The sequence below is a fragment of the Larimichthys crocea genome, chromosome III (assembly GCF_000972845.2).
Source record: "Larimichthys crocea isolate SSNF chromosome III, L_crocea_2.0, whole genome shotgun sequence".
Classification (NCBI taxonomy): domain Eukaryota; kingdom Metazoa; phylum Chordata; class Actinopteri; family Sciaenidae; genus Larimichthys; species Larimichthys crocea.
Window position 1 is genome coordinate 46,495,418 of NC_040013.1, and position 27,178 is coordinate 46,522,595.

The following is a 27,178-nucleotide window of genomic DNA, read 5'->3' on the forward strand; positions in this document are numbered from 1 at the left end:
ATTGAGGGATAAAAGAAGCTGAGGGAGAGAAGTGACTAGAGCCTCAAGAACAGACACAAAAGTCTATATGCTGTATCAGCATAGACATATGGAGAAACAGAGAACTGAGTGTGAAGTGACACTAAAAAAGAGGATGCATGTCTTCTTAGGTCTTAACTGAAAAAAATATGTTTGCAGATTTCTTGTCTTCGCTGTTTACTATTTGGTTCCCAACCTTTTTGTGACCCTTTAAAGAGTGAAAAAGTTGGAGAGTCCCTGTTGTGTTTTTTTCCCTCATTCTTGTATTCCCATTTTAAAATGTCATTTTAATATATCCTCAGTGTTACTTAATAGAAACACGGTCCCTGCTGAATAATGTAACAATACTGTAGGCTTATGTTTTGACCAACAGTTTCAATTATTCCACCTTCATTTCTGAAATGATGTTTTGTGTGACTGTGTCAGTTTGGCTACATGGTCAGCTCTAAATGCTACAACACCCATGAGCTTTGGCTGTTGTATGTGGCACAAATCAGAGTAGTTGAAAATTCATTACATTTTTTTGTTGCGGTTGAGAACAAAACACAGCACCATAGTTTATTCAGTCATCTTTTGATGGCTAAGGTTGTTCTTTTTACCCATAAGTCTGGTCTAATTCATTATACTGCATGTTTGTTCTTGCCCAGAAACAGTTTTTTATTTTACACTAACTATGAAGGCTAGATTGATAAAACTGAAAAAGGTTTTTGATAAGAGGAACTCTTATGACTGCACAAGTGACTCTCTATTGATATCCTCTCTTCTGCAGAACAGCAAGAGGTCCACGAGCATGTGGAAGTTGTGCTTCCCTTTTGCCACCACTCACACATGCCTACACAGTTTTTACAATGAGCTCTGCACTCGTAGCCTTGATCTCACAAGGTTTTTCTTTTTCTATATCACTTTCTTCTCATTGCCTCAAAGGATTAATCAGAGGCTTTTAGAATGCAGCCGCAAATAAGCAGACATGTCTTTTTCTCCTCCCTTTGACCTGAATGCAGCAGCAGCAGCCTTCCTCCCCTTTTAGTAAAGACTGCCATGAGAGCACATCAAACACATGCCCTCTGCACCCGAGGCAATGAAAAATAAATCAACAAACAAATGAATAAGTAATCACAAAGGTGGGGAAAAAACAAGGAGCCTTTAAATTATGTGCGAAAAAACAGGTTTATCTGAACAGTTCCTGTGTTTCTCAGCCTTTTGTGTTTGTGATAATCCAAAGCATATTTTGGGAAACATGTCGGTTTCCTGGTCCCTGATCTCATTAGATTTATGTTCATTGTTCTTTTCCTGATCAAGCAAGATGTAAAAAGGCTTCTGTGGGTTGGTATTGTGCACGGCATTGTTGGCTATATAGTATGCATCACTCCCCACAGGCTTTGCATATTTGAGCCAGCAATATGGAACTTAAAAACACCCCCATTCATTGCTGCTGGGTGATGTCTTGGTTGCTAGAATTGAATGAAAGTATTTTTATTTTTTTAACCTGCAAAGGATCTTGAAGTTTTAGAAATAGCTTCATAGTGATGAGAGCTCAGAGGCATCGTCCAGATGGTCACACCTGTGTGCACAGCTGTGTGAGATAGCTGTATATTTAATAGAGAAATAAACTCAAAAAGATACTCATTCAGTTGGCAATAATGCTATCTTTGAAATCCTATAAAAGGACGGTATCATCATGAAAACAGTAAACCATTCAGAGTGTAATTAATTCCTTGTAGAGACACTGCAGATGCTGCAGTGTTCATGAATTTAAAAAAAGGAAACAGTTCCTGCATCTTATTGAGCCGTCGCCCGATTCACTGACCCGTGCTGTTTATAGCTTATGTATACCTGCTGAGCCATGTCAATTGACTCTAAATGTGCATTAGGCTCTGTCTCTAATGTTGACACAGAGGTCATTAATTCACATCAAGGACACCTCCGTAATAGACTTGTATCACGCAAATACAGTGGCTGTTAGTTTGCAAACAGCTTAGCAAGCAGCAAGCGTTCCTTGTGCTTTGATTCGATGCTAAGTGCTTCATCAATCACAATCTCAGACAGATCATTAGAGGCTTCTAGGATGACAAGACCAGCCAAAACATCTACAGCAGATTGCTCCAGACCACCCCTCAAACCTTTAATTATGCCCGAGGTTGGCAGTTATCAAAGACATGCAGTGATAAGTGACTCACTCAATAGTAGCCATTAGTTAAAGCAACTTGTTAGTGACAAGAGGTTTAAATGACTTGCGTTAAAATATGTCAGACCCAAAGCAGCATGCGCATGTACAGAAACTCAGTACTCACAGTGCTGCTTTTAATAACAGAGCTCTCGTTCACCTGTTTTTGGCCTTAGCTTTAAGTGGCAGATTTTGTAACCAGATGGTTGCTGGGTTGAGTCCCCAGTCGATATGCTTTTAAGCAAAGGTACTTAGAGAAAGATGATGTAGATAATGCTGGCTTTAGTTTAGTTGAGTAGACAATAAAAAAAGATTTACATCTCAGCTTGTTTTTAGCTGTGATTGCAACTTGGCTTTAGGGATGCCAGTTGGTCGCTCCCTCGCTTTTTGTTCTGGACTGAAATATGATCCAACTTTTGGATCTAATAAAATTTTGTACAGACATTTATAGTTGCCAGAGGATGGAGACTTGGCAGTCCCCTAGCCTTCCCTCTAACACCACCACAAAGTTTATATTTGTAGTATTGTACTGCAGTTTCTTGACATCTCTTGAATGCTTACTATGAAATTTACAGAAGTTTTACAGGTTTCGGTGATCCAATAACTTTCCAGCTATCACCATCATCTTGTCAAGAATTTAGCGTGTCCAATACTTTTGTTTATGAGAAAATACATATAAAGAATAATACAGAATAATACAATAAATCTCCATCATGGCCTTCATATATATGTACAGTAAGACTAACACACCTGTAATGTCAATATTATTTTATCACTGTGTTATCACCATCACTGAAATCCCATGAACAAACCAAAACCAATGCTGTGTGATCCTACAGAAGAGCTGGAGTAGTCACAGCTTGACATGCAGTATAAAAGCTTATGCCTACAGAACATAAAAGAGTCACATCATTGCATTTGTTGCAATGATATGAAAGAAGAGGGAATCTGCTGATAAAAACATCTTTATCCTTAAACAACCCACTGCTGACTGCAGTTCCTCAGAGTCCAACGTTAGACAGCTACAGATGCACAGCTCCAAGTGCAAAATAGCAGGCATACTCAGTCAACTTTGCCTCAAATAAATAGAGGCTATAAATGGGAATTTGTTCAGTGTGTGCTCTCATATTGTAAGCAAAACATGCCCTTTTGTCCTTCCTACCCACCTGCTTAATGGAAACACTGTGCTACGCCAATGTAACACCTCTGGAATGATTGGTTATGTGTGTGTATACGTGTGTGTTGTGGCAGTGGAGCAAGGCCGCTTGTTCCGTTGGACAAATTGTTCTCTTCCTGATGAGCGGCTGGGTGATACATACCAGAGCAGACAGGCGTCGGCCAAGGTCAAGAGGTAACTGTCTTCACCTGTGTGTGCACTGACGGAGGGGAAACCTAGCAAGAGTGTGTCTAGACACATTTACTCACACCATTCCCTCATGAGTTAATCTGGAGTCCAAGTGCCCCCTGGTGAGCAGAGGAGAGAAAAGTCCCTGAGCCGGATGAGTTATGGGGGATTTAGCGTTGCCTTTGTCATCAAACAGCACTTGTGTACACACATAAAATCACACAATTTTCCACTCTAATTGTGATTTTAAACCCCTAATCACCCATGAACTACACTATTCATATAAATATTCAGCATATTTCTGTAAAGCCCACAGCTATACTCCCCCCTCCCATGTTCTGTTCTGGATATGGATCCAAAGTTGCATCAATGACTACTTGCCTCAGGAGAGTTATAGTGCTTATTCCAGCAGACAGAGCGGGAAGATCACATGAACATCAGATCCCAGTGGAGCTGTAGCTTTGGCTGCTGTTTAAAGCCTAATCAATGAAAGAAACATGACCCATGTCTATCTGTTGCGTACAGGACGACAAAATGTTTCTGGGAAAACTGCATGCCAAGTGTGATTCAGGAACAAGATATTACGTAGAAGAAACATTTACACAGAAACAGAAACATTTGTAAATGTTTTACAGCACTGTTAGGCATATGATTTAATGACTACATCTAACACCTGTGAAAAATGTTGAACAGAGCAGCAACAAAACGCAACGGCAGCTCCCTGGATTTCAGCTTGCTGACTATTGAGATTTGACTGATTTAGCTCCGGGCACAGGCTACCTTCAATGTCCAAAGCCATTAGTGATTTCTGTACTACTAAAGCGCTGCTCCAGGCTACCTATTTTCTTGCATTAATGTCTACCTTCCACCACAGAAAATCAAAGGCTTATTCTAATGCCCCTACCTTCGTATACCCCTGAAATAACACAGGTTAGAGGGCTCAAAGGCTTTTGATGGCAAGCGTGAAATGGAGGGAGACAGAAACATGCCACTTTTGTGGTACTTTTGAAAGCGGAACAATTTATTATCAAGAACAAGAATATCAAACAAGAGAGAGGAAAAAAAGTTCATCAGTTTCACAAACTTGTTTTCGCTGCAATTTGATCACTTAAACGCTTCCAGCACAGAGAGAATGACTTATTAAGCTTTGAGATTCTTCCATTTAATCTTACGCCTCTAGTTACAGTTTTCATTTTTTATTTTATTTTTTTGCCCTATGGTGTGAATATAGAACTGCTCTGCTTAAAAACAGAGATCACAACAGTAGTTATTAAGAGGCTATTCAAAGGGGGGTTGAAATGTCAGTTCTGTAAAGTGCTTTTGCCCCTTTTTTTGTTCTCATCACAGACAAAGTTTTGGCTCTCATGAGTCCAATTTATGATCTGGGTTTCTTATTGCCAGTCGAAGGTGCGCTTCACCAGCCTGAAGAAGGTTCGGTTGTGTTCCTGCAGGTAAGAGCGGAGCTGCTGCAGGACGGTGCTGTTCACAGCTGGGTGAGGACGTCCCTTAGACTCATGCAGACACCGTTCTCGACCATCACTTCGGATACAGTAGAACCCCTTGGTCTGGTTGAAGTAGAAGTTGGTGGAAACTATCCTTGGGGGCAAGTTGAGGAAGCGCTCCACCTTCTGTAGCTCTGGCAAGGGGTCGCGAATGAGAGCATCTCCATCAACAATGTGTATTTGTTCCAGGGGGAAGTAGCGCAGCCAATTGCGCATGTGGATGTCATACAGGCTCCTCTGGATAGCCTTGTACCGGATATTCAGGGCTCCATTGCGCACTAGCAGGTTCTCAATGGCTTGCACCGGCTTGTGGTTCTCCAGCCGGTTGAAGTACACCTGGGTATAGTCGGAAATGACCCGCTCGGCCGGGTCTCGCAAGATCAGTAACAGCTTTATGGACGAGTTCATGGCGCAGATGCGTTCTGGTGCGAGGGCTGACGTAAAGTAACCTGGAGTTTTCTCCACTGTGATCTGGTGTGGGTAAGAGTAGGGCATCAACTCACGGTACCACTCAAAGCCCTTGGCATAGTTCTCGTCCCAGTCAAAGAAGTGCACCTCGGTGGCAGCGGCAGCAACCTCAGGGTGTATGTCTAGCATCTCTAGCAGTGCTCTCGTGCCCCCCTTGCGTACCCCAATAATGATACTGTGCGGGGCTCTTTTACTAGTGCCTGGGGGTGGAGATGAGGGCACATCTTCAGAGGCATTGGCTGGTAGTCCAGGATCAAGGTCCATGGAATCCAGTGTTATGCCAAATCCTGCCTGGTCAAGCTCAGGAGGGGCAGCATATGTCTGGAGAACCAGAAGAAAGGCGGATGCCAGGAAACAAGCCATGGTGATGGGCTGAAGAGTGGAGATTGGCCAAGAGACAGAAGCAAGAAAATGAGAGTGGTTTAGCTGCGGACAAGATCTGTCTTTCTGAGCTCAGTGGTAACAAGAGCAGTGGGAAGAGCAGTCTTTGTCTGCCATTGAATTTGACCTGGAGGAGGAGGAGAATTCATCGGCAGTCCACAGCACATCTGTAGGGAAGAACAAAGACAAAAAAAAGAAGAAAAGGCTTTCAGATTTCAGGCATATAAAGCAGAATGAATGTCTGTATTATACTGAAATGGCACTTTCCTCAGTCTCCTGAAAAAGCAATCCAGCCATAAATACAATCCATGTCTGTTATAAGTGTATCATCTCAAAAGGATAATCTCAATTCATCTTTCTTTGAGTCTCTTTTCATCTTCCCTCTTCCCATCTGCTTTCTCCTCTAACTCTATGAAGTCACTTTCAATTGATACTGTAATTTCTCCGGCTGAAAAACATTTAGCCAGACAGCTCGTTATAAAACGTGTCTGAGATATGCAAGTGTGGCTGAAGGCCAGGAGACAAGGCCAGAGTGCTTTGTCTTCCTTCACCAGGTCAAAATCCACATGGGAATCTTAGACTTAGAAAGACACATTTATTGCTGAAAATCAGACGAGTTTCCACTTCTAGGTGACTTTGATTTCCTATACATGCCAAGGAAGATCAATACTAGGGCAATGAATTCAGAAAACACAAGGAGAGGGATTTAGGGCATTAAATGAGACTTCTAATATTGCTGAAGAGCCCTTCAAACCATGGGAAAACTTGCTGCCTCGTCCTTTTAACTTTTTTATCTTTTATTACAAGGACTGTTTAATATTTCAGTATTTGCCTTGTTTGTCTTGCCTTCAGTAGGCACTTGCCTAGGTTGCCTTCACTTAACCAAGAAATAACATAATGATAAAAATGAAGCCGAGAGCTGAAATAGCAAAACTATTTATTTTTTATTTATTTTTTTTTGTAAATGTCATGGAATTCATTTTGAAAAACAAACCTCTTTAGATACCTTCATGGGGTGAAACAAGCTGAGAGAGTTGCTGCTTACACTGTGTTAGTCAAAACATCAGGGCTGGGCTATGCAAACATCCAGCTTCAACAGCAAAGGTCACGGTAAAGTAATCTAAACAAACGAATATTCCCTGCCTGGGAACACACGCACACACACACACACACACACACACACACACACACACACACACACACACACACACACACACACACACACATGGGTACTATTTTGGATATTCAGCACATTATATTCATCACTTATGTTCTAGGCTAGAAATAGATAACAGATCATTTGAACACTGACACATTTTGAAGCCATTTAGCACATGCGATGTAATATTTCCTATGAATAATGCGCTGAATTCCTGCGTCACTTTCTGCAGACAGGTTTGACTGTAATTACATCTCAAAAAAAGAAAGGAAAAAGAGTGATATGCGAAATGCATTTGATATTCTTGCTTCTATAGCATGTTTTCTTAGCAGTCTTTTTTATTTTTATTTTTTTACATAACCATATAGATCTGTTCTGTTTCCCAGAGGAAGCCTGATGAAATATCTTCCTGAGGCATTTTCATGTTACCTAATCAGCACTCATTTGTACAGTAAAATACCAAGGTAGTTATACAATAATTAATTCCAAAATGATTCACCATTGTATAAAAAAGAAACCTAGTAATTTTGAAATAATGAGTTGGTGAAGCAGAAACTGAGTTGAGTCAATTTAACGTCTTTATTTAAAAACTGTTGGCAAATTAGTCTCGAGTATCCTTGATTTATGAGGAGTGCATTAAAATAACTTCGCCCAAATCTGTTTACTGGAGTTGTTTCTAGTGACCAACTGTTATTATTAATTATTCCTCTGCTTACAGAAATACTCCACCTCGAGTACAATTTAATCACAGAAGTTGTCCCTCTAATTAGGCGAGCTACGTGAGGAGTGTAACAACAATCGATGCATGTGGAGAGTCACCAGTGGCCTCTCTCTCACCTTACAGAGTCTTTCAGCCATATAAAGGCTATGACACATGCCCCCCGATTCACACTACGATCTGTGGCTTCAGTGTAGCACTGGGCCTCTGAGCTGAACACACGAGAGCCGACCTGCCCTACAGGGCCCGGGGTTGTGCGAGGAGGCACTTATGTGCTGTGACAGGCGAGCCTGCCTGTCAGCGTTTCCCTGGCAGAGAGCTGCCAAGTCCAATGCTAACAGCCAGGCAGCCAGACGAGCTTTCTGTCTCATCCAATTCCCCCCACTCCTCTCACAGCATACCACCACCTGGAAGGAGCCATTGTTTCACATTCCACTGGGCCTTATTGCTTTATTCAGCACTTGATGCATATCTTTCCAGCTTTTCATTCGCCACATGGCAAGCACGCTATCTGGCAGGCCCCTTAACCAAGAGTATCTCCACTGAACACTGTGGGGCCAGTGAGAGGTTACACAACACAGGTTAGCAGGGAAGAAGTGTGTCCTCTCTCACACTGAAAGGGAGTAGGATATAGCATGTGTGTGTGTGTGTGATGGTTTCTCAGTGTGTGCACTGCTGCCTCACACTCAAATCCTGCTTACATGGAGTATGCATGTTTTGCTTCTGTGCATTTTCTTCAGAGGCAGGTGCAACATCTTCACGATGTGTGCAGATATTTATTTAGAAATCTATCTGCAGTGAAGCGATTGCAATAGCTACGTAGCATCCCTCCTGTTCTGCCGCTTGTATTTTTGCTCTTAGCAGCGTTAGAAACCAAAAGAAATCAACAGATTTGATACACAGGCTGATACCAACTGTATTAAGCCGATCAGGTATCTTCATCAGTGTCATTAAAACATTTTTGCAATCACTTGCAATTGTTTCATTCGCAGCAGGGTGCCGACTCAGTTTTTACTGCCACAGCAATCTCTTGCCTCATGTTAGCCTAAATGAAAATGATGCCAATCACAGCGCAGTATACTGATTTTTATTATAATTGGTATCTGGAGGAATAGGGATCACTCCATCCCTCATATGAGCCATGAATACCTCCTAAATTACAATTTCTCATTCATTCAGTGTGCAGTTCAACTTTGGGAATCAATTTGAGAGAGGAAGTGAAGGGCTCTTGCCTACGAAATTAAATCAATGGGCAGTGAATTCCGGTCTGACCACACTGACACACTGTATTCATTTTTATGTGCATTAGCTCTATGATTGGCCAGTGATATGCTCAAGATGTCTCCCTGCTTTGTGTGCCGGGCTATACTCCAGCCCCTCTTTGACCTCGATTATGAATAAGTGGGAACGGAAATTGAACTCAGCGCAGACAAAGGCACAGTCCCTTATATAACAAAATCAAACTATACCACATTCCCGCTTGAACCCATGATGCACAGCCTCCACACGCAAGAGTTGCACTTGCCAACCATTATCGAGGCTTTAAAACTTGTCGAGCACCAGAGTAAAAGTGCTGCCTGGCACCTGAGAAGCCAACAGATCTGCACTATTCATTATATCCTACCAGGCTGAGAGGACAGCTCCACAGGTTCACTGTGCCACAGGAAACCAGGTTCTCACTAATTAACCCAAACAGCATCCATACATGTACAGAACAAACCTTCATTCATATTCAGCAGGGCCCCCTGCTATTAGCTGTGGCGGGCAGCAGGTCCAGAACAGGGCAGCTTTGTTTTTTTTAATGGCCGCTCATTAGAGACGTTAGTGCAAAATAATTATTACTGCAATAAAGCTTGATTGCAAAGGGTGGCATTTGTGTTATTAAATTGATTGATTTCAAGAGAGGAAGCTGAAAGTATTAATCATTGTTAGATTCATTTTTTTATATAGCTGGGCAGAATCTGGAGATTTTTGTTTTCAGCAAACGAAGACATAGAAATGTGAAGTAGAACCGAGCGCTGGGACAATCCTCCTTATCTCCTGGTTATTGCTTTGCCTTTTCTCATCTCTGTGTCTGTTTCACTGCCTCACACCATTGTTACATGATCTTTTGTAAGATGCCTTGCCCCCCACCCCCCCCCCCCCCCCCCCAAAAAAACACTTGCAAAGCAGAAACACACTTACCTACATTTCTCACCATAAGTTTCTCCTGCACTTTCCCCTTTGCTCTTTCCTCTGTTTCTCAGCAATTCTCTCCAACAGGCCCTCACAAATCAGCACAATATATTTCCCACCCACACACATCCAACTGTAACTCTCAGACTGTACACCCACATACAGGATGGGCTTTAAATTATGGATGCATTTTGGTTCACAGTGGGATTCCTGGCTCAATTTATTAATTTCTGTTACAACACCATTAGACTTTAGCTACTCACTGAGGACAGAGATGATCTTTTCTTCCCTTCTCACCCTCCTCATAGTTCCACTTAGAGAACTCAACACAGTTCTAATTTCCAGCCGTGTTAGAGCATCCAGAACAGGAAATGCTCTGCATCAGCATGCAAGGGATTATAAAGTGACACCTTGAGCACTGCTGAGCATTTCAATCCTCCCACAAAGCTATTTTGACCATGAAAGAAATAATGAATGAGTAGTCCCCATTTATGTACATTACTGGCACATTACAGCACTTACTGGTGAGTGTACGTAGGTTGGAGGCTGTGGTAGTTAGAGAACAGAGACTTGCTTCTTTCAACCTCCAGTCTGGTCAGGAAAATGTAGCTGGGCCATGAGTAATGCTTTCACCTCAGGAGGAAACTCCAACAGAGGTGCCCTTGACTTTAGGTGACTGTTAGTGAGGCATTTAACCCCTCTGCTCCCAGGACCTCGTGTCACCTTTCTCTGGATGGAGGCTCTTATCTATTGTTACTACAATGTCCAGCATGTTGGTATTAGACAAGTGAATCTGTGAACTTGTCCCTTCCACATCATCGATTCCCGTTTCATCAGACGCTAATAAAATGGCTTGGCTTTCATCAGTGAAATGTATTATAGTGAGTAATATTGCATTCCTTTTGGCAAATCAATTGCAGCAGTGGAAGTATTCATTGTCTGATAGGATTTATTGTAAATTGGACGAATGACAGAAACCTTGAGTGTGAGAAGTCTTAGAAAAGATCTGGGCCATAATTAGGACATGTGTTGTCTAATACTGATATAGACGGTTGTCTCTGACACCTCAGCAGCGTTTCACACAGTGTCACAGAGGATGGTGAGACAAACATTTACTTGTTTTGGGAGGAAATTACACTGCAGCTCTGATGGTAAACAATATTTGGCTATTTCAGGAGCACATGAGTAAGACAATGACCTAATCTCCACCCACATGTCAGCAGAGGCATTCATTACGGACTTCAGGAGGAGGGAATGTGCCTCTTGCTGGTGCACCCAGACACACGTGTCCCCAGACACTAATTACAGTGCTTTAACTGTGATCTTCTATACATCAAGCTAAACCTTTGCTCTAGCGATCTTTTCATTTTTTTTTCCTCTGCAGAGTGGTTCAGTGTGCAATGCAGTCCCCTCCAATTACCAATCCTTCTGCCCACTGCCATCTGTGCACAAGTAGAACATGAGCCGCACAACTTGATGAAGGCCTGCGCCTCATAAACAAATATATGTTTATACGAGATTGGCACAATATGCATATAAGATATGTATAAACAAACAACACCTCACACCATTTTACACGGTATTGAGGGTGGTTCTGATATTCACAGAAATTACAGGGGTCAAACAATGCCACATCCAGCCACAAACTGTCATTACGCCTCCAGTTACCCGACCTAAACACAACATTGTTCAACTGACACAGGATCGCTGTAGTAATCTCTGTTGGCCCGCTGCATAGCCCGGGCCAGGCTTTCTCCAGTTTAGCTTTGACATTTGTCAATGCTCTGAGATTTATTTCAAGCATCAACTGACATTGTCTGGATTCCCAGGAGGCATTTTCACAGATAAAATAGGCTGACTTGCTCATCACCCTTGGATGAGTGGAGGCAACCAATCCCAGGGACGCTGACTCACTCAGGGAAGTGTTCCGTGCTTGTTCAGAAACAACAACAGACCATGAGAAGGAATTCAATCAGACTGGCCTGATGATCCTCATTCCGCCTGCCACTCCTGATAAAGCACCTATGCTTCCAACAGCATCGAAGTGTCCGCACCACAATCGCATCCTCATCACCGACACTGAGATAAAGCTAATTCAGTTCCAACCATTTAATTCTTATCATTCTTTTCCCATCAAGCCTTTCCAAATTCTCACAATGACTCTGATCTTCTCCATGTTAAGTAATTGCTCTACAGTTCATCGCGGAGGGAGCGCTCTGAAATTCAGACTTAATCAAAACAAATGCACCGACTTTGCTCTCTCTTCTTGGGTCTAATCCTTTGGAAAGCCGATGCTGTGCTCCAGTCTCGCAGGCGTCCTGCAAACCGCAATATACACATACATTATGGATGAATTACTTCATCAAATAAAAAGCAGGGCATCTTGTAATGAACTGTGAGGATACTCTTAATCTTTGATGAGGCCTATCTGATGAATAGTTTAATGAGGAAAAACTATGGAAAGGCCTGCTGGGTACTGACAGAAATATCACAGCTCTGATGAGTTAAGAGCAGGAAAAAGCACAATGTTTAGAGAATTTCAAGACATTGTAGTGTTTATTAAATGGCATCAATCCTACAGCTCATAAACAGCATTAAGTAATAGATTGAGTGTATTCCCACCTCAGCCAAGTCTTGAGTTATGTACTGTGCAAGCTGTACTCCAGGGCAAAGCACATAATACATATTAACAAAGGTACACTAGGGGTTTGGTATTTCCTTCAAAGTCAGCTTAGATATCTCATGTTTATTTCCCAAAACTACAGTTGGTGTGTGCAGCTCTACATAACTTGGAAAACCTCCCCTGCTCTGGCACAGCAACATCCTATTGGTAGACGCACGCCACAGAGCTGCCAGTATTTTCCTGCCATCACAAATATGTATTCAGCGCTGCAGAATCAGAGGTTTAGTATTTAGACCTTCTGTCATGTGCTGTTGGCTGCCAAGCTCTGATGTGATTCAACACCAGGCTGCAGTTAGCGAGCTGATAATAATGCATTCAACTTAAAGCCGTTTCCCACAGGGCCGTCGTGTGTTTGCTTGCACCAGAGGTCGAAACATTGTACAGTTAGATGTGTCAGTACTGGTTATGGTGCACCAGGTGCCGTACCAGCGGGATATCACCAGCATGCATACAGTAAAGAAACACTATGTAGTCAGATGCACACAGAGCAGAAGATGGTATCCCTGAAGAGAAGCTGTAACTAAGGAGTACATATTGTTTCTTACAGACAATCAAAAAAGTGAGATCTAGTTGGAGAAAGTCAGGGAGCAGCTATCAACTGACCCTCAGTCTACATGACTTGACTGTGACATGAGCACACAGCCAGGATTAGCTTCATTTGTTTGTGCAGTGTGTGTGAATGACAAATCAGTTGAGCGTAACCGTGAGATATGCAGATCAAAAGTGGAAAGAGCATCAGACTGACACTGACAGAAACACATATCTGGGATGTCATTTAGATGCAGCAAATGACCTTGAACTGGAACATTCACAGTATCAAGCTGCCTCATCTGCATAAGTAATTCAAGTTGTCGCTTCACATGCTGGTCATTGATTGTAACGTGATCGGAGGGATCGGACTGTGTGGGTCGAGGTGGATTAGCCTTTTATCATCGAACAAAAGTTTGAAGTTTGCTAAGTCATTCTTCTCATGCATTGTGTTTTGGATGAGATGTATAACAGGTTTTGCTTACTGTCATCATTCCTCCTGCTCACACTGGTCATTAAGAGATCTCTTCCTAATGTGCTTTCAGTGTAAGTGATGAAGGGCAAAATCCACAGTTCTTGTTTTGTGCATAAATGTTTTCAGACGTTTATCTAAAGTTAATACAAATGCTTCAAGTTAGACAAATCGTATGGAACACTTTTGGTTATTAACCTTCCACTGCAGCTAAAGAGGGAAACGTTGTCCAGGGAAACAGAGAGAAGAATACTTACACTAAAGACTCTAATATCTAAAATTGGACTCTAATGAGGCCTGTGGCTTTTGTCCATGCATCACTTATACTGGAAGCACATTAGAAAGAGATTTCTTCATGTCCAGTATGAACAGGAGGAATATACAGTAAGCCAAACCCGGCTTAATGTTTGTATGGACTTTGCAAAATTGTGAGCCTAACATTTAAAAGAAACAGCATGTATGAATCATTGTGCATTTAGAGAATGATTCAGACAAAGTTTTGCTTTTAAAATGAAAATATTCTAGCCTTTTGGAATAAGAGTTTAAATTATATAGGGCTGCACGTAGCAATTATTTTATTTAACAATTTGTTTCTCAAATATTTCATCCTCATAATCATCCTCAAATGTCTCGCTTTGTTCAAAACCCAAAAATATTCAGTTTGAAATAAAAGGAGATATAAAAAAAGCACATCTTGGCGTTTGAGCATCAGATTTTTTGCTTAATCAAACAACTGAAAATTAATAGATCATCAAACGTGTTTCTAGCTAATTTCCTGTACCACGCATTCTCAAAATGACCATTTGACTGAACGCAAACTGTGCTCAGCATCATTTCCCGAGATGCTGAGTGGCACAGTGGCACCTTGGAGGCAAATAACATGAGTTTCCTCTGTGCTCAACTTTGAGCAACATCCTTGTAATTTCCTACTTGCAGGGCAAACTATATTGTAAGGGAAGTGTTTATCTATAATAACAATCTCCAGCTCCATTTCCTCGTGCCTACTCTGTGCCTCACTGACAGAGAGTGCTTCAGAGGTCTGACTGGGCAGAGATGGGGGAGGATGTAAACCATCATAGCTCCACACAGCTGTCACTCGGCCTATCATTACATTGTTTACAGCATTTGCCTTCACACTGCTCCACACCATTGCCTATGTAGCACCGGGCAGCTAGTCGGTCTTAGCTCGGTGCAAAATTTACACTCTGCCTGAGAGGAAATGAAGACTCTTGTGCCAGCTGGGCTTTACATCTGCTTCTAAGCTGAGTTTCCTCTAGCAGCGAGGCTGTGTGTACAGACATTTTCAAGGAAGGATAACCACAAGTATTGGCACTCTCTGTTACTTTATACTTTCTCCTCTTGTTCTTTCGGCTGAACATAACACTGGCAGCGGTTTGAATGCAATCCTGCTGTACACGTCTTGTGTTCAGGCTGCATAGCGGGGTGGGATTTGCCAGTTCAAATCACTAGAGCATGCACAAACTGAGATGAGGGGTGTTTAGAAAAAAACACTTCTGCCTTTAACTGAGTTTAATACACATGAAAAAGGAAGAAGAATTTCGGCTCATTTAAATAGCCAAAAAAAAACCTGTCTGCAACTTAATGACAATATCTGTGCATGTGCAGCTCTGGGTATGTGACAGAATCAGGTTAAGAAGAGGGAATAAAACATCATGTCATTTCAGCAGGTTGACTTCCATAGCAGAGTAGAGCTTTGTTTCTGTTGGTGTGGTGGTAGACCCACAAGCTAATGTTAGAAAAAAAAAGAGCATGATCACTATTTTATCCCTATAACCGTCACTGTGGTACAAACTGAAATGAAACCAGGACCAAAGATTAATCAGATTCAAGTACAAGACGAGTCTTATCAGAGCTACATAACGACTTGTACGAGGACTTCTCACTGTCAACTTCATCCGTGTCGTCTTGTTGCGCCGTTCTTCATGAATAAGTCATCAGTCCCCCACTATTCCCTTTTGGCTTATTGCTCGTTCTGCCGCCTGCATGGCCCTGTAAAACCAACTGAAGTGTTTATGGGAGATAAGAGGCAAAGGAGGTCGCAGGCCCAATAACTCCTTTTATCACCCCACGTTCTGCAGCAAGGGCCATTTTATGGGTGAATTTGCTGAAGACGAATTCTTAATTAGAGAAGTTTGTGGACCCAGTATCAGAGGCCTAATGGGGGAATAAAAAGAATCACAGAAAGGGCATCTGCAGGATTGCTTGTTGGCCCGCTTTGTTACTGTGTCTTGTAGCGAAGATGAGAACATCCTTGGTTTGCTCTCAAAGCAATATCAATGAAAAAGGCCTTTTAAAATAGGTCTGCGATGCTCGTTTGGTTAGGTGTGAATGCTGTGTTTGTCTAGACAACCCCGAGTCCTTTCGAAATTAGTTCAGGTTATTGATTTTCTTGGGGGCTTATCTTTATTAAAGGAGTCCACCTTGTCAATGGAATTACTGCCTCGGCCATTAAGGTGAGCTGATTCTATTTCCCATTATTGTAAATTCCTGCCCAAGAGATTTCAATGGCTTAGGTTAATAAGAAATCCATTGTTTTGTCCTGAGCTGATCTTATGAGACAACAAGTTTGACAAAAATAATGTCAAACTTTTATTTCGTATCCTTTTAGAACCCAACTACTTCACTTTAAGGACAAACTGTGCCAAGGCCAAAAAGCTGGACACTTACACACAAAAAGTGTGTCTAAATTTGGTATCATGAAGTGCCACCTCTGACAAATATGAACAGGGTGGGATGGAAGAGAACTAGCTCAGATTTTAATTAGCCAGCTTGGCAGACATGTTACACCAGACCAGACCTGATAATGACGAGGATCCTGTGTTCCCAGTCCCCTGCATATTAACTGAGAAAAAAGGAGAAAATTAATTACTCATTTCCCAGACGGGGGAGAGGGATCTTGTCCTTGATTGCGTAATTTTAAAACTCCATAATTATCTCAACTCCATAGCAACAATGAATCATGGATAGATACATATGAGTTTTCTCCTGCAGACTCCTCAAAGCTGGAGCAGGTTGGGACTGAGCACACTTAACCTCAGCGTGAAAGTGTCTGTGCTTTTTTGGTGACCCTCTCGAACCTTTTGGCACAGTTTCTGAGGTTAGCCCGAAGATATGACAACTAAATTTATCAAACAGTGAAACAATGTAACATTAGTCAAGAAGTGTGATGTCATCCTCCTCCTCCTCCCTCACTCATCAACCCCTGCTGTAAAGCCAAGATTAACCATCTTTCACTTCATTTAGATGGAGGATTGTTTTGGGGTTTGCCTGATTATATCTGTCTGGAGCACACACCATGCTTCTATTGGTATTTAACAAAGATTAGCTTTAAATTGATGATTAACCTTTGTAATCCTGCATGCATATTGAAAATGGCTTGCTTGTCTTTACCACAGCCACACAAAAGAGAAGCAGCATTATCGTTCAGGGAAAATTGAAGCTCGGAAAGCAAATGAGGCAGTGTTATCTGCCTGGTGCTTGGCTGGATAATGAAGACGAATCTCCAGACCAGAGAGCCATCTCATAATGAATCCGAATAGATGAATTCTTTTGCGTTCTTTGCGTGCATCTTTTAATAAAACTTCATTGTGACCCTGACAAGCAATTGCCATCCTTATCTTGCAAAGAAGCAGTTTACTTGTGGGAATGAGTTGTGGCTATTGTTTAGATGGCTGCATTAGCGAGTAATCAGACATTAAATGAGTCATTTCTCCATATTTAACTCCAACTGGGGAGGTAATGGTTTAATTTGCTGGGCAATGAGTTTTCCCATGTGTCGAGCACCTTGCATTAATTCGCAGGCCAATGCAACTGCATCTGTTCCTCTGGCAAATTATCAATGCACAGCTGTACAATGCATACAGTGCCTCTGATAACAATTAGACATACCTCACAGAATAACAGTGGTTTAGAAAGCAAAGTAAGAATAGCAACAGTTTTTTTTGCAAATACAGCAATTTTCCCAACATATGTCACCTGTTGCACAGGAACAAGGACTGGGACTGGCCAAATAGAGGTTAAGAGTGGAGGTTTTATGATAGTTCAAGGTGCTAGACTTGTCAAAAATCTATATTTGACTAATCTAACAATTATTATATGTATTCTATGTCATTGTAAAAAAAAAAAGTGCAAAGTGCCCATCTAAACTGCCTAAAGCACAAGCATATTTCATATATTTCATAAGAGAACATTCAACCTCTCACTCATGCCTCCTTTCAAAGCAATAAATCAGAAAACCTGAGCTCAATGTCAGTGCAATCGCGGACAATTGCCAAAGCCACCCTCTGTGTACTTTTACATATAGTGATGAAATGAGGGATGGTATATCATTCTTTGAAACCTTGGGAGCTGACATCAAATGCCATACCTAATCCCTATTGTGCTCCAGACCTCTGGAGCAGATCACAGCCTACACCTTGTAATCCTATTGCAATTTATTAAGGAGGTGTGATGTAAAGAGGAAGCCGTGTGATGAAAACTCATTCTGAAGGTGAGGGCCAAAATCTGGGATTTTTATTGGCCAGCCCAGAGTTATCCTGTTAACTGGGACAGCTCTTATCACACGCTCACTCTTCGAACTAACAAAAAGATCTTATCAAATATAAAGATATGATGTAAAAACATCTTTTTAGCCCTGTGAAAACTTAGCGTGGATGTGTGCTGTATGACAAACACTGCAGAACACAAATTCAGACAAATCTGTTTATCTGCTCCCAAGCTCGAGCTCCAGTGTCAAAAGCATTTCTAATAATGGAATATGCATACACACATAAATTGAACATATGCTTGCATGCCATGAATTATTCACCTGACAATGAAATGAAGACAAGTAAGTTGTTTAATTTAGAGTGAGGCATTGATACTGGAGCACAGAGTTGAACCACATCGAGCGCAAATGATTTGTCCTTTTTTACTACAACGACAGAGAGAAACATACAAACCATTTCATTTTAGCCTCTCTATGACTTACTGTCATTTGCTTCAATCCCATTCATGAGATAATGTGGCTTTTTAGCTCGTGTGCCACAATGATAAAAGACCGAAATATGAAAATATTCATCATTATCCTCTTTTACCCAAATTATCGCTGCTCATAATTATTAACTGGTCAAACAATAAACAGTCAATGATAAACATGCCGAGCATCTGCTAAACACATGCTGTAGATTAGTGCAAAACAACAAACGGTATAATTACAAGATTAGAAATGAGTAAACAAATATGTTATCAACTGAAAATGGGAAAAAATAAACAAATGACATGGATAAATCAAAAAGAAGCTAATCTGAATGTCTCCAATATCTGCGTGAGCTTGAAATTATGGTCGCATTAACAGATTCATGCTGATTATGTCTTTATATCCCCAGATAATAAGATGACACACTGTCATGAACACTTCAGTAACTCTTACAGAACTGACGACCAAAATCAATAACAAACAAATGAAAACAAACAAACAAAAACAAACCATTAATCAGTTTTTTAATGTCTTTGACATTGGAATTGAGATAAATGACGTGTTCTAGAAGACAGGCCTCTACTCACACACACACACACACACACACACTGAGTGACCAGAAAAATACAAACTCCTGTGCTGTCGCAACAGTCCTGTTCAGTTTGTTCACTATGTTAAAGCTGTGATTAGTCTTTGGGCTACAATTGTATTATATTGAAATTGCAACTAATGACTTTTTAAATGGTCAATTAATCAACTTATTATCTTCCCAGATAAGTGGGAAGATAAACATCCAATCCTCTACTTAATATAATGTCAAAAATATAAATGCACAGTTTTACAAATTCTGTTTTGACCAACACTCACAACAAAGAAAAACACAAATCATCATGTCTGAGAAGCTCAAACCAGAGAGTTTGTTTTCACTGATCAGAATAGTTATTATTGCATAACAGAATAGTTCTGTTTGATTTTTTTGCTCCTCCACTTTTTCAAATGATGAAAACACCTTTAAATATATTATATTCCAACACAATATTAAGTATGTGAACATTGAAATTAAGAGTTCAGTGAGCAGCTTTCTGACAGTGTCGAGTTTTACAGACGCTTTGGTATTCATGACAGGTTTATATTTGTGCATTACACAATATTTATAGGTCTGTGACTCTTTCCATTATTCATTAATGGTAAGTTGTTTTCTAGATTAATCCAGTAAACATCCAATCAGTCAAAAAGCTTTTTTGTTAAACCCAATATGAGGCCTTTAGATTTCTTTTGTCCAACTAACAGTCCAAAACCAAAATAATCAATTTTCCATCATATATGAAAAAGACAAAACAATTTTGAAACTAGATGATGAAATTACTAATTACTAATTATTAAGATGAAATTACTTGTTAAATTGAAATTACAAATAGTTGCTGATTAATATTCAGCCAAATGAAAAAAAAAAACAGTCAACTTGTCTTTTTACATTATATAGTTTTAAATGCTCAACAATGTGGAAAAAATATTAGAAATACCTTACTGTTCCAACACACAGGCACGTAGTTGACAGTGACTAGAGAATGCACAGATCAAGTACAAGGTCAACTTTCACTAAAGTGTGATTAAGACAGGGATTTAATTTAAATTGCATTGTGTTGTGTAACTCTGGATATCTGCTGAGTCACCTTATGAAAAGCAAAATACCAAAATAGGACAAGGGGTCACTACTGCGTCCCATCCCTTTTATTCTCTTTGGTAAGGTGACACCTGTGGGTGCAGGAAAGGGGTGATAAGCAGCAATACACTCCTCAGGAAGCATCAGCGTTTATGTGCAATGTGGCCACCAGCTGCGTTAAACAATTATTGATTTTGTAAATGCACAATCATTGCATGGCATCAAACCCCCGAGTGCTGTTTTAATGCCGACTATTTTTAGATCAGCCGCTTAACATACATATCGTTTAGTAACAACGATCTGGGCCAGCCTCCGGCCAAAGAAGAGAATATCTGAGGCAGAGGAATGGCATATTTCAAAGTTCAATTTCAAATTTCAGATAAGCAGTATTCCCCTCTGAGATGGGAGAAAGAGAGACGCTCGTCTGGGCATTCTCCTTTCCAGAAACCAAGATGAACAGTCTCGTTCAGCACCATGGACAGCTCCCTGCACAGCCTCCTTCAGGAGGCACGACCAGGACACCATTTTCACCGGTCAGATAGCTTTCTCTGGACTACTTCATCAATATATGTGTGAGTCTTTGTTATGGTGTGATACAGTATAATTTGCCTGTAAGAGACTTACTGGACCGATGCAGTTTTTTACTTCAACAATAGCACAGTTGTGTTAAAAGCTTAACAAGGTCTAATGGTTCGGATCTGAAGGACACTGTGAGGTCATTACCTTCATCTCCTCTATGCTCAAGTTGGAAATCAAAGCGCAGATTGTCTGTGCTGCCTTTGTTAGATGTGACCTTCCCACAATAAACCTAAATCAATGTCTCTAAAGATCAAATTTCATATTTAGACAAACCCAGATCTTCGCCTTTGGAGCAAAATGTCAAATTTTGCTTCTGGTGGTGGCAAGAGCGCGAGCCAGAAGGAGCGACCAATGCTTGACATTTTGTTCTCATGAGTATTCATCTGCTCCTTTAAAATTACCAGCAGTGATGTGTAAAGAAAAGGGAAGGCAGGCACAAGAGGAAAACAAACGACCTCAGCTCCCTCGCAAGGCAAAGCTGAATAAATGTTGCCCTAAATGACTGAATGAAAAACACATGATTTTTTCATTTTAATGAGGATCCTGCCGTTGATCTGATTCTGTTCGATGTGCAAAACATTTATAAAGCCACCTTAAAATGGTGTCTTTCCTCATCCCTGATCATCTTAAAATCTCCATGTTCATGGGGGAAGGCCTTGTTCCAATGACATCATTTCATTAAAATGTTTTTTGTTTTTTTTTCAGGCTACCAAACAGATGAGGAACATATTTCATAAACAAAAGCCGGTGCAAGCCTCATATCACTATCTGTTATTTTTCATTCTTCAGCCTCACAGAAAACAGCACACGCCCACACAAAATAAATGAATACATATGGCAGTGCAGGGGTATTTGAATCAAATCAAATCTTGCTCAACGACGGGGTCATGATCTTTTACAAACGACAGAAGCCATTAAACTGACAAATATGACAAGACACGGGTGTGATGCAAAAAAAAAAAAAAAAAAAAGGACATATGACACACAATCACCAGTAATGAGGGACGTGGCTGACATGTGCCTACTCATCTGAGGCAGAGAACAAAGGTAATGAATAAATAACTTTGCTCGTCATCAAGCAGAATGATGAATCTACTTCACAGCACTTTGGCGGTGATGGCGGCGTTAGGCTTTCTTGAACTTCTTGATGAAAAAGTGGCCCGTGAAATCTGCTCACTAGAAGGTGTCACCACCCTACGCTCTCCCCTCTTCCACCCACTCCTACCCTGTCCCATTATTTCAGAATGGCAGTAGATTAAGCAGGAAAAAGCTGGTTGTCTGATTCTGTCATCAGATACAAAGCTCCTTTAATAGGGCTTTTTCCAAAGGCTGAGTTCAAACTCTGAGGCTTTTGATGACAAGGATGCAGCTCCCAAGCGTCTGGCATGGGCAGCTTTGGTGCTGCTTTGTAACAGTGTGCTGCTGGTGCACATGGTGGGTATCACCCTCTGAGATATGGCGTATGGACTAAGGTGGCTCCTTGCACTGTGGAACGCTGCCTGCTGCACCCTCATGAATTATGGAATTCGGCACAAATATGCAAATCTGGGCATTAGCCTAGTTATGCCCCTGTACTGTAAGTTACAGTGACTTATCTATTATGTATGAACCAGAGATTGGAGTGAAGAGGTACTGGCAGCTAGCTTCATTGCCCACTCTTAGTTGCTCACTTTCATATTATGAAAGAACACGAATAGCAGGGGCGGTAGCTCCAAATCGTGAGCTTTCTGCCGCTCCGCATCTCACTAGACTTGAGAGAATTAGAGGTTGCTTCCACACTCAATTGCCAAGCTACTTAAAATAACAATGGCTTCTACAGGATTTGGAGGCCTGGAAGTTACGTAGGGGAATAAGCATGAAGTTGTTACTAATCCTCTAATTTCCCCCCACAAGGCTGATATGAAATGCTAGTCTGATCAGTAATCAGTCCACGGGGGAGACAGACAGGAAATCCAGCCAACTCTACAGACACGCACGCAAAATTTAGCCTCTGTATGACATTACCATCACAACACTGGATGAGTGATTGTACTCGAGCAACCTAATCATAGTGGTGTAAATATCCCCAAAATCATGAAACCAGCAGGACTGATGCACGAGGTCAAACGGCTCACTTTTGAAATCATGCACATATTCTGCTCAGCAGCATAATGAATAAGTCCTGCAGCTCCGAGTTGAACGCGGCAGTCATTAGCTCGGATCAAAGTCAGTCATCAAACACATGACAGCTGACAACTTCTATTTAACAAGGTGCCTGGGAAATAATGATACCTGGCCCTTGTGAACTCAGTCGCTATGGTAACAAGAGGAAGCCACTCCTTTGTGCGGTCCCATAGTCAAAAGTCCTTCTTTTTTATAACAAGAGAATATTTGAATTCTATAATATTTTGCAGCTATTATACACAATTTTTTTTTTTTGGACTGCAGTAAAAATCAAGGCCAGTGACTGCTGAGTTATGTGTTTGTCTCACATTATACAAAGGAATAAAGCTATCTAGCATTAGCTTTCTGTCTGCCGTGGGTTCAGTTGTGTTTAATGAGCAGACTGTGAAAACTCACAGTAAGGGGTAGTCCTGTAACTTCAGCACTCTGCACTTACTTTGGGATTCAAATCATGACATGTGAGACATGAAGAAATGTATGGCAGTCTCCAGCTGGTTAACTGTCTGTGTGTCTATTGGAATTACAGTGATATTATATGAAATATTTCTAATGCCCGCCCACGCACATATTGCATTAATCAAACACAGACAGCGTCATTTGGAACTAACCATTCACCTGACCTGCACACCAATGTAGGGGGGCGTGATTACTGTATAAAAATAAATGTTAATTTGATCAAATAAGCAGACATGTCAAAACACACACTGAGGATATATATTATGATTTCTTTGCAAAAATCAATTGTAGTTTGACTTTAAAGTCCGTGCAGTCCTGAGATTTATTTCAGAATACATTAAATATGTTGGAAAATAGTTGCTGAAAACATGTGAAAAGACTTTGAACGATATATTAGTGAAATGTGAGGGCCACCCTGAGCATACCCCTGCATCCCTAGCAGAGAGATAGAGATGAATTTATCTCACGGTGTTTCGAAGTCAGTCTGACACGTTTCAATCGCTTCAAAATTGCTGCTTGACTGCTCCCACGGGTGGGCGTGGCTTCAGCACATTCAGCGGACACGCCCCCCACAGTCCTGGCGCTGAGTGCTGCTCATTTTTACCTGATTTTGACACCTTATTTCATAAACGTGTCGATATTTGTAATCATTCAAATTTGGCTTTGTGGTAATACTCAGAACACATATTTATTCTTACTTTGCACAGACTTTAAAGGTCCAGTGTGCCAGATTTAAGGAACTCTGTTTACACAATATGGCAGAAAGTGTGTGATTTCATTGGTGTATAATCACCAGAAAATAAGAAGCCTTTTATATCTGCATAATGCTGGAGGTCCGCCATGTTGAACCACCATGTTTACAGTAGCACAAAAGGGTCAGACACTGGTATAGATAGGGCCAAAAGCATTTTTTGTAAGTTTTGCAAGCCACTGTAGTTTCTCTTTCACGCTTGGTTGAGTCAAGGGCAATGACAGTACAAAGAATGGACAGTGTATGCGTGACATCACCTATAGTTTTCCAAAAGCGCCATTTTGAAGCTCAAAATCTCAGGCTGCCACCATCTTGGCTGTCCTGCCTCTTCTAATACAAAGATGTGGATCATCGGTGGACATTTTAATATAGGCGCTTATGGAGCGTGAAATGTTCTATGACTGCTTGGGAAATTGCAGTTCTTGGCACTTCCACACTGGCTTCGTTTCCCAGCCACGGTGGTTGTCACTTGGTCAAGGAGTTTCAGTTGGTTGCAATCTGCAATCTGCAATCTCACCACTAAATGGTACTGAATCCTACAGATTGGTCCTTTAATACTCAAATTAAGGCCTTGAGAAAACATCAAACACATTCTACAACAGAAAACTCTTTCTTTCATAAAAGCTCTCTAATCGCCTGAGGGAGAACCGACCAACGCACCAATCACAAAAAGAGAAAAACTCTGGAATTCATTTGCATTTTTAACAAACATCCCTGCATGCCTCAGCTAAGTTTCATCCTTTAATTTACCAAACATAACCTCATCAAATATTAATTCCATTGTCTTGTTATTTTCTATTGCTCTTGATTAGGAAAACTCGAAAAAAAGAAAATGCACTTTCATCCCCCCCTCAACGTTGCTCAAGTGGAGCCAACCGGATAAACTCCATCAAACAAAACATAATAACAGGAAATTGTTACGAGAAACAGTTTCTCTCCCCACCTCCTCCACCTCATTCTATCCTTCCCGCATGAAACTCTCTTGACATTACATTGTAACATCCACTGAGCCTGTATATTTGTCAAGCCATACATCATCGAGACACCTTGACTTTTCTTTGGGGATTTAGAGATCATGACTCCTCCCTGGACCACCATCGTCTTTACAACCAGACTCGTAAACACTTACTGTCAGGAAAATCCCACAGACCATCCAGCCCGCTGCCTTCCATTCAGCTTCACCTTTACTCACACATTTGTTTTTCACATAACATGAAAGCGAAGAATATATCTGTCCCAGTTTAGCTGCAGATACAGTCAGCCCATTCTTGTTGATTAGTCGGGTATGAAAATAACGAGGGCGACCCCCCTCTCTCATGATGACCTTTTGCCCTTTGTTGTCAGTTTGCATCCCACTTTTCAGACTAGTTTAATTGCACACTGTATGAAATGCTCTTAAACTCACATTTGTTGCTTGATATTTATTATTTGTAGTATTTTGTACTTTTAACACACCCACGCTTTGATTAAAAGTGTATTCTTATAATTAATTCAGCACAGATTTTTAATTATTATTATTATTTTATTTATTTATTTTGATATCTCGTGTATCCAAAATTGTTTGTTTATTTATTTGTTTATTTATTTATTTATTTATTTATTTATTTATTTATTATTTTTTAAGAAGGGATGTACTCAAGTAAATTTACAGCCTGGCTTAGAGCCCGCTGAGTACTGTTTTAAGAAGAAACACGGCACCTCACAATGCAATGATCAGTTGTAAGAGCATTAAGTGGCTGCTGCCGCTGAAAAGACAGTATGTTTCATTTGAATTTCATCAGAGAACTTGTCCCAGTCAAACACCAGCCTCATGCTTTTGAGAAATCCTGCAGCTAGAAGCACCAGCTTCAAGCACAAACCAACACCCACATAATTAAAGGTGAATCGCACAGCCTGTGGTGATTTGCATCCTGTGACGTTAATACACGGCTGCTGGAATTTCACAAGGTAAGTCTGATACCAGATACAGGAGATGTGGCGCTGCTTACATTTCACCAGGAGCAGGAAAGTGACGGTCACCATTTAGTTGCCCTTTGACTTGAACAGATCATGACACACAGTGTAAGACCTTTCAGGTTTTTAACCCTCTCAGTCTGTCTTCAGCACTAAAAGTAGAACTTCTCTGAATTTGCTTCCTGAGCTCGCCTGTTATTTGAATCTATTTTAACCACACGGGCTCAGTACAAATCATCCAAAACTTTTAACGCATTAAAAGTCTTAATGTGAAGTTGATTTGATGTGGCACAGCCCGGATCTACTGGAAATTGCTCTCCCGGGAGCTTATAAAGCCAATTTATTGGATGTAGCGTTTTAATTAGTTTGATCAATACTCTATTAGAGGATTTAAAATGTTAACTGCAGGAAACAGACAAGGCGCTCGTTTCACATGAATGAATGGTCGTGTTTCAAAATGTCAGAGATTCAGCCTCCTGCAAGGCGTTGCTGGATTTATTCTAGCTTAATAATTGATAAATTAATCGCCCGTGAATTCAAAAGCATAAAACATCCTTTTGTCAGACGCTGGAGATTCAAGTGTTGCACAAAAGAATGTGTGTGAGAGCCTATGTGCCATTTAGGAGCGGTGTATTTGACACAGACAGACAGAAAGTAGAGGAAATCTTCAGAGAAAATCTGGTTACCTCGAGCGGAGGGGGAGTTCGGTGAGGATCTCAGCGCGCCTCTTGGGTTTGGGTTGATCTCAGGAGCGGAGGATGCTGAGCCGCGGAGCGCACTTTTGCGCACTGCCGGTCCACATAGAAGAAAAACGTCCGTCTCTCTTCTCGGCCACTCTCATCACTGATTCATTTGAAAGCAGACACCAGCATAGTGGGGGGAGGAGGAGGAGGAACGGAGTCCTTGTTTATTCAAAGTGGATAACTCGACTCCGTCTCCGGCTCACGCAGACGAGCCTGTGTATAGAAACGCGGTTAGAGTTGTGCCCGAGCCGCTGCTTTGCGTAGCAGACTGGAGGGAGC

General features: G+C 41.1%; 1 protein-coding gene across 1 annotated transcript; it reads right to left on the reverse strand.

Annotated features, from left to right (window-relative positions):
• Window positions 1-4,773: 4,773 nt before the first annotated feature.
• Window positions 4,774-27,178, reverse strand: hs3st1l1 (heparan sulfate (glucosamine) 3-O-sulfotransferase 1-like1). Its single transcript, XM_010734602.3, has 2 exons — window positions 26,843-27,178; window positions 4,774-6,045 (listed from the first exon to the last, which is right to left on the reverse strand). The coding sequence occupies exon 2, from the start codon at window positions 5,858-5,860 to the stop codon at window positions 4,919-4,921; it is 942 nt and encodes a 313-aa protein (XP_010732904.2). The 5' UTR covers window positions 5,861-6,045; window positions 26,843-27,178; the 3' UTR covers window positions 4,774-4,918.

What these genes read in the sequence shown, in the direction of transcription:
- hs3st1l1 (XM_010734602.3), bottom strand. Translation starts at nt 5,860, where the DNA reads ATGGCTTGTTTCCTGGCATCCGCCTTTCTTCTGGTTCTCCAGACATAT.